The 8656-nt window shown below is 38.9% G+C and overlaps 1 protein-coding gene across 1 annotated transcript; it reads right to left on the reverse strand.

The window, feature by feature from the left end:
• Positions 1-1298: 1298 nt before the first annotated feature.
• LOC140243811 (uncharacterized) lies at positions 1299-8414 on the reverse strand. The gene is made up of 4 exons (XM_072323479.1): positions 8256-8414; positions 6684-7046; positions 5805-5856; positions 1299-3071 (listed from the first exon to the last, which is right to left on the reverse strand). The coding sequence occupies exons 2-4, from the start codon at positions 7033-7035 to the stop codon at positions 2924-2926; spliced, it is 552 nt and encodes a 183-aa protein (XP_072179580.1). The 5' UTR covers positions 7036-7046; positions 8256-8414; the 3' UTR covers positions 1299-2923.
• Positions 8415-8656: the final 242 nt, after the last annotated feature.

Here is an 8656-nt window from a genome sequence, read left to right on the forward strand (position 1 = left end):
ACTGGACCATGAAATGGTAGAGGAAAAAAATGGGTTGAAGTGATGGCATTTTGTGGCAACCATACCACAAACCAAAACATGCAAACATCTGCCTCTTTTCTTCCACAAACAATGGTGACATTAAATTGTTTTGCTTCATTGTACAGTATGCTCCTGGTTATGACGGACAGGGTTGTAACGAAAATCTTGTTTCATACATTGTACTTTCAGTGAGTTTAAAATTCAGGTTGCAAAATTAATATCCATATATATCTTTATATCTCTGTATCATACTGTTCAGCTATAATGAAATTTTGATAACACGAAAGAAAATTGCCAGTCTCAAGGACTTAGTCATAACGGGAGCCGCCCTAGACGGCAATTGTGCAAGGCTGATCTGGTTCTGTACTTCCTTCCAGAAGCCAAAAATTGTTGGCAGGACTTGATGTCATGGTTGGATATACACATACTTTTTGTGGGATGTTCCCACACAACAAGCCAAAAAGTGTTGGCAGGACCCAATGACATATTTTGATATACTTCTTGTGTGATGATCCCACACAAAAGCCCTGTACATAGATTCTTGACAAAAAGTGTACTGTTTAATTTGACTAGCTATCCAAGGCCATGTGACAGTAATCATGGTCACCTTTATTGACACTGCCAGTTTGCAGAAATCATAATTCACACACACGCCTTGATGGTAAAATGGTGGGTGGGGAGGAGTACATGAACATCAAATGTGTAAGGAATTTTTACTGTAGGTGATCTTTGATTTTAGGTCTACATGGTATGTCAAATTATTTTTGCGGAACTTTGCATGAAAGTTTATTTAGGTATCTTTCAACAGTATTACGACTGTTGATGTAGGATCGTTTATAACATTCATATCAATAAATCAAGGACCTTGGCACCATGCATGTCGTTAATCATCGTGCAGTACCCAAGGCAACATTTGTATAATTCAAGTAGAACGTATCATCGTCACATGTTGTTGTTTTCTTTTTTCACTGTTTATTGGACTCATCATGGCATCAGGAGGGACTTGTGAAGAGTGACATAATACCCTTCCAGCATTCACAAAGTAAAAGAATTTCTTTTTTTTCTGTAGCTGGAGCTTCATTCTTCACACCTAGTCATATTAGAGCAGTGACACTAAGGCTCAAATTCACGAAGGTGGTACAATCTTGTCCATGGTTTAAACCATGGACAAAGACCATAGTTTTTTTATTGGGCACAAAGTGTTGCATGGCCTGTTTTGTTATGACGAAATGACTGATTTCATAACGAAATAGGCCATGTGACACTTGGTGCCCCATAAAAAACTACTGTCTTTGTCCATGGTTTAAACCATGGACAAGATTGTACCACCTTTGTGAATTCGGGCCTAAATTTTGGTTATTTCATATTATCATGAAAAACTTGAATTCAAACAGGAATGTGTCAAACCTTTTGAATCGTCAGTAGTGAAATGAAGCTTTGAATTGGCATTCTGCATTGTGTTGTGAGTCTAAGTTATAAACTCTGATTTGTGCAACTCAAGAGATCCTCTTACATTATAAGAGAGAGAAAAAAACAACCAGAATATCTCTGTGTTAAGTCCAATACAGGTAAAAACTGTTACAAGAAGATATCACAATTAAGAGAAGATTATAAGTGCATGTCTATATGACATAATTCTCTGCAAAATAAAGGGGGGGGGGGGTAATATTTAAAACACATAACGAGAGTTCATTACTTTTCAAAGTACTTTGTTTGACAAAAGCATATGCTTAAAGACAACTTCCCCATATCCAAGTGGGGCTAAAGGTGTCATGATCATCTGTAGGTCTTATGTAGGAACCTATGGGTGTCCATTATAACAGGGGTGTGCCTGTACTTGATTCACTGTAACACTGTAGAATTGACACAAAATGCCTTATTTTTTTCCCCCTTGGTACATGATAGGTATATATATCGTCGCTAGGGTGATAAGACCTTGTATCTGCAATTTTGGTGAAAATGAGTTTTTTGGATTAATGGTCAAATAATGGGTTGAGTGATGTCCTGTCCAAATCCCAACTGTCTTACTCCAAAAATGAAGCCACCACGGCATGTCAAAGGAAAGGCTATTCCATTCGCCACAGTGCTTTGGCCGCCATGTTTTTTGGCTCTCCTGAACATTTGACATTTTGTAGATACGAGGTCTTATCGCCCCAGCGACGATATATATATATATATATATATACAGTTGAACCTCTCGTATCCGGACAAGTCGGGACCGGGGCTCATCCGGATAAGGGATTTGGCCGGATACGGGAGACTCAATGCGTATAATAGAGCTCTATGGTACATACACATACACATGTACTGATGTAGCCCATTGTAGTACCACATGTAGTAATGTGTATACTGCGACCTTTTCATTGTTACACTCAGTAACAGACCCCAAAATAGAGGTTCGTGTTTGCAAGCGGAAATCATTTTCTTTTACAAATTCTTGGGATGATTTACCTAAATAATTATTAAGAAATGTATCAAGTATATGTAATTCATGTGTGTTTCCTCCCGTAATTATTAAAAAAAGATATAAAAAATCACCGCGAGATTGCGTAGGGATAATAGAGAGATCCGGATAAAGGGAGGCCGGATAATAGAGGTTCAACTGTATATCTATATAGCAAACAGAAATAAAGCAAATGAGGAAATCAACATTTATTCCTCTAATAATTATCAAAATGCATGGATAGTGCAATGACAAATTTTTCTCAAGTCTTGAGCTCACTGGACACCATCACTGGTTGACAGTGACCAAAGGCTGGCCAGGGTGGTAAAGAAAGGTGTATGTCATGTGAGGATGCATGTACAGGGTGTCTCTTGAAAGTCATCCACTGAGATTTCAGCAAAGAAAACACTAGAGTTCATGACAGAGATGTACATAGTATACTCGGGTCTTATACGACAGTTATGGCACTTTCAAAGTCTGGGACAGTCGTCTGAGATGGGATACCAGTCTTTCCTTCTTCTGCAGTAGCCTGCATTCAAGAGACTTGGCATCTTGGAGCAGCTTCTCGACCATTGTGGAACTCTCTGCCTCAAACTGCTCACTTTCCCTGAAAATGTAATGAATGTAGGTGGGAAATGAAAAACTGATGAAAACAGAACATCAGAGCAACTTGACGAACAGAAGATGTATTGAGGATGCCTCTATTCTTGTTAACATATAATATCCCCTTCTCTAGTACAATGGCCATTTGTTCAACACCTGAGAAACGTCACAGCGTCCTTACAGTCTTTTAGCAAGACTATCCAGTGCATGGACATTCCTGTTAGAATCCCGATTTTCTTTCCATTACTGAGAGGTCTTCTTTTTAGAATTTTTTTTTCTTTCATATCAATCATTGCGATCCTTGTGGAAAGTGTCCATCTCTGGCTTCACATTTTCATTTCAGAGAGCAACAATAACACTCAAGCTTAAAAGCTCCCCCATCATCACGTAGAAAAAAAAACAGACACACAAACAAACTTGAAGCAAGAAAACAATCCAGGGTGTTCCAGTTACAACATACACGTTGTTATGAGATTTCATTTGGACGAAGTCAAAATGCAGGTCCCAAAGTTATCTTTATACGTTAAATGTATATCAAATACAATATTTTGTGCAGCTTCATAGAATTTAAATATCATGAAAGAAAACTGCCAGTCTCGAGGACTTAGTTATAACGGGGGTCGCCTGTATATAGAAGAGAATGACGGCAGTATCATTTACCAGTTTTATGACATGATTGATAGAAAAGTTGTCATCATCATCAGACCCCTGGCTGACAAGCATTTTGATTTTGATTTATGGAAAGCCTACTTTTTAAAACCATTTCCTTTTTAACACCTTCTTTGACCTGTCACATGGAGAAGTGTACACAAATGTTCACCCCTCTACTCAGAGTTCATGTGATGGTTCAGTGATGCATAGCATTTGGGGCTTTGAAGAAAAAATAAAGGCACAGTTAAAATCTATGTGTATTCGCCTACACAAATTGTTTTCTGCAGCATAACATGACTTTAAATTAGCTCCTGTGTTTGGGAATTTCCCCTGGAATCCCCACCTCTTTTACCATTGTGATCAGGTATGATGCTGTAATAGTAGTAGTAGCAGTAGTAGTAGTAGTAGTAGTAATAATAATAATAATAATAGTGATGACATTGATTTATAAAGTGCAAAAACCTATATACTCTTCTGTGCTGCAAAGGCTTCTGATATGATTGACAATAATGCACAGTTAGATGAAAAGATATGTTTCAAGTCTTGATTGAAAGACAGCTACAGATGGGGATTTCCCGACTTCTAATGGTATGTCAATTCTTACTTTGGCACTTAAAATTTTTGGACAGATCCGGCCTGTAATATTATTGTACATGGTTATATTGAATTGCAGGAATACAATAAGGAGGAGGATGTCTACTTGAACGACATGTTCTCATGTTATGGCAAACTTTTCCCTTTCCTCTTCATACTTTTTCACCAGAACTTTTTCAAGGCAAGGCATACTTACATAAACAGCACAAGTTTCTTTCCCTTTTTTTTTCCTCTCTCTCTAACGAAAACAGATGTTAATAACAACATGCAGGGCAGAAACAAGCTAGCGTTTGATTCCGGCATGGTAAACATTGGAAGATGGCCAATGTGATCAAGATGACAACAAAATGTGAACATTTCAGAGACTGACCTTGCCAGTTGATTGATCGTCACCAAATCCAAAGCCAAAGTAAACTTTATCTATCATCACAACAAGTGTTATTCCTGGTTTTGATCAAATTCAGTGGAATTACAGAAAAGAACCGCTCACCTTTTTACTTAATCAATTGGATCTCTCTTTTTTTCTTTTTCTTTTTCTTGGGCGGGGGTGACCTATCGCAACATTTTTCATGGCAGATACATCAAATTGTTTACAGCATACAAGTATATTGGACCGGAACAAATAGGAGACAACTTGATCAACCAGAAAACAAGGCTTGTCGCATTGCTGCTTGTTTAAAGCATAAAGATCATCAAACAGAATATATACAAAATAAATGGTATAAATTATATCATAATATGAATATTTTCTTGGGATGGGAACATTTTTGATCTATCAGGCAGGCAGTTTTCACAATTTCAAAGAAGCTTTTCTACTTGTTTGGTTTGTTGTCAACAAAACCCATGGACATACGACTCCAACATTCTGTTTGGTGCATTATTTTATGTGAAACTGATGCATCCTATGGCCTCACTGTTTCTTGAGCGGATACCTTCCTTGTTTTGCAGGTTCTTTTGAAAATCTTACTTCTGAAAAAAACAAAACAAAAAAACAGAGCATTATATTCCTGTCATGTGATAGTTTTCTTTTCAAAATTCCAGGTCAGGCTTTTCTATGTATGTTCAGATATTTGTGATGAACGTGACAACTGTGAAAACTCATAAACTCTCTGACTTGTCCTGTTTATGTTGTAATCTCACATGTAAAACATTTTTCCTCTGGAGTCGGAACTTGTCACAAGGCCAATTCTGTGTGTACTGACACCCGGAAGCACATGTTGGCAATGTACAGTGCACTCCCATTATAAGGAAAACTGTTATAACGCAATTCTCATGACAACAAAGTAAAGATTCAGGCCCAAACATTATCATCCATATACATCTCTATGTGCTTTACTTTTCGGCTATGACAAAATTTCAACATATGAAAGAAAACTGCCTGTCAAGAGGACTTCGTTTACCGGAGGTGCACTGTAGTTGGGCCAAAGTGACTGCTGCACACTAGCATTCAATGGTATTTGGCTACCCCTAGAGCACTCATCTCTGCACTTACATGAAAACCTGTGTCCACTGAGCACTTGCTACCTTGACATTCCGCATGATGTCTGCAAAAAGATGAAGAAAACTCAATTAAAATAATGAAGCCTTGATCAATATTCAATGTGCCTATCCAAAGATGTATTTTGCTCTTTTAAAAATTTTAATTTTTTACCATCATTTTCTAGTTTTTGTTTGAGACAAGTGGCCATCAGCACATCAAAAAATACATGCAAAATCATTTTCCTCCACTTAAATAGTTTCCAAAATGAAAGATTTGTGGCTTTAAAGTAGCATTGGGTATCAGAAATAAAAGAAATTTTGTAGTTCTTGCAGTTGCAGTGCCCATGCCTAAATAGACTTTGTCTTTTCTCAGGTACCCTGAAGCATGCACATAATCATGAAACTTGAATATGTATATCATCAATCAAGCTTTATTTTGCTTGGGGGCACAACATCCTGAGCATGTCAGTCAGACAATTTAAATCACATACTAGTAGTGGTAACAATCATGAAACATTTGACAGAGCACACTGCGCAGTAACAATTAGACTTTACTGCGAACTGTGTTGTAAATGCAATTATTTACAATATGAAATGAAACCATGTCAACTGCAGAAGAGGTTTACACATAGGTTCTAACATTACTTTAAAAACAATGAGGTTATTCTGCAAACCTTCCTTGCTTTACTACGGTACTAGCTATCACTGTAGATAGCAGAAAGAAAATATATTAAAGCCATAAATTGTCACTGTCACAATTATGCTTGAACCTCCATTTTTCTTTTTGTTTTGAAGATATGAAACAAAAGTAAAAAAGACCAAAAATATGGTAATCAGATGAAGAGAGAGAGAGAGAGGGAGGGAGAGAGAGATTGGTAAGGATATATTTTACCCTCCATGGCAGCATCCAAGGTTAGCATTCTCTTGTTGCTGCTACTTGTAGCATCTCCAGCAGGCCCCGCATGCAGCGGAGAGTTGCTGGCTGTCTCACCAAGATGTGGACTCACTACGCCGTCTTGCTTCTCCTCCTTCAGAGGCTCAGTTGACAATGGACTCCCATCATGCAACAGTGACTTCCCATAATCCATTTGGTTGGCCTGGTCCGTATCCCTCCCCATGCCAGGCCCACACGGATCCACTGTCACAGGAGCAGCACTAGATATGTTCCCCTGTGCACCAGTGCTCATCTGGGGACCACTGCTGTTAGGAGACTTTGCAGCCGTTGGCACTGCAGCCTTATCCATGCTGTTGTTAACTACACATCATGAACAAATGAACATTATTAAACATTGTGATGCTGTGATAATCTTGGACAGTTGGAGTATAGTATTCATTCACAGAGTATATCCTTGGATTCGAACACTTAATATTATTGATACATTATTTGTAAACTCATCATAAGACATCTAACGAGTTAGGTTCTATCACTCTTTCCATCCAAAGTGTATGGAGTCTAGGGCAATTACCCCTTGGGCAATTACCCCTGACCCTAACCCTAATCCTAATCCTGAACCTAATTCTAACCCTAACCCAAAACTTCATACCCTAAACATAACCCTAACCCAAAACTTCATACCCTAAACATAACCCTATTCTGTACTTCCCTTATCACTTACCGGGGGGGGGGGGGGGGGGGGGGGGGGGGGGGGGGGTAATTGCCTTTGGGAGGTAAATGCCCTGATACGGCAAATGATTATCATTCATTTATCATCTGTTCTTTATTCCATACTTCAGGTAGAATATCTAGGCAGTCTGACTCTGAATTGTTGAATTTCATAAAATTCTTATTCTCCGTCATCAAATCTTGCATACCGTACAACAAATTGAAGTTTAACAAAAAGAAATGAAAAAAGATCTTCCTATGTGACTTTATTAAAACTCATTGCAAACAAATATTTAACGTTAGGCCTGTATTATAAGTAGAGGTTAAGTGATAAGATGTAGACCACCTTGCTTTTAATTAAGCGACAACACTCTGAGTCTAAGTGAATATTCCAGATCTAACTCTGCACCTGAAGAAAAAGGGAAACTTATGAATCAACACATGCAACAATATAGGCCTACAAATCTAAACCAAAGTGAAATGCTCACGCAGTTATGTGTAATTTTATGAATCCTGCAAATATGCCTTCATAGACTCTAGATCTATCTAACGAGTAACGTTAGACCCCTAGCCTACACTCTTTTTAAGGCGTTATTTTCGTTCCTACGAGCAGAACCCCACTTAGTGTTACTTAATGGACTAGTAAACACTAACACTAACAGTTACAGTAGTTAGGCGTCAAATAGACGGCTAGACCGGCGTGAATAGACCCCCCCCCCCCCCCAGCCCGGCCCTCTAGTCTAACTAACAGAACACGTAATGCAGTAGATGATAGACCTATATCACGTTACATATGTGTATACACGTGTACACTCAACAGTCAACACTCCCCAACGGCCTCACGTCGTAAGTTAGACATACCTGGTTACCTGGCACTACTACAAGTGGCACTGGTAGTGTCAACGCCGTCAACGACAATGTCGGCTCATTTCCTTCTAACTGAACCGCACCCGTTGTCTTTGACCCTTGATCGAACGATGTTAGAGCTGTCTTTCTACTGTCTCAACGTTGCTTTTTCACCGTTTACGTATAGGTCTACATTACAGTAACACAGCCTCACTCGCCAGGCTTCCTCTAGCCCGCCGCTAACCACACCATCTGCATATCTGCTGGGCACAGGCGCTAGGCTAGCGAAGCATTGTAGCCAACACGGAAGTTTATGGGCGGTCCCTCCTTTCGGATCGATCCATCCTCACACAACAGCAAAAATCTCTACAGCTAGCTGAGTACAACACTATCAAAGCTAAAAGCATGGCTAACGC

The sequence above is a fragment of the Diadema setosum genome, chromosome 20, assembly GCF_964275005.1.
Source record: "Diadema setosum chromosome 20, eeDiaSeto1, whole genome shotgun sequence".
Lineage (NCBI taxonomy): Eukaryota > Metazoa > Echinodermata > Echinoidea > Diadematoida > Diadematidae > Diadema > Diadema setosum.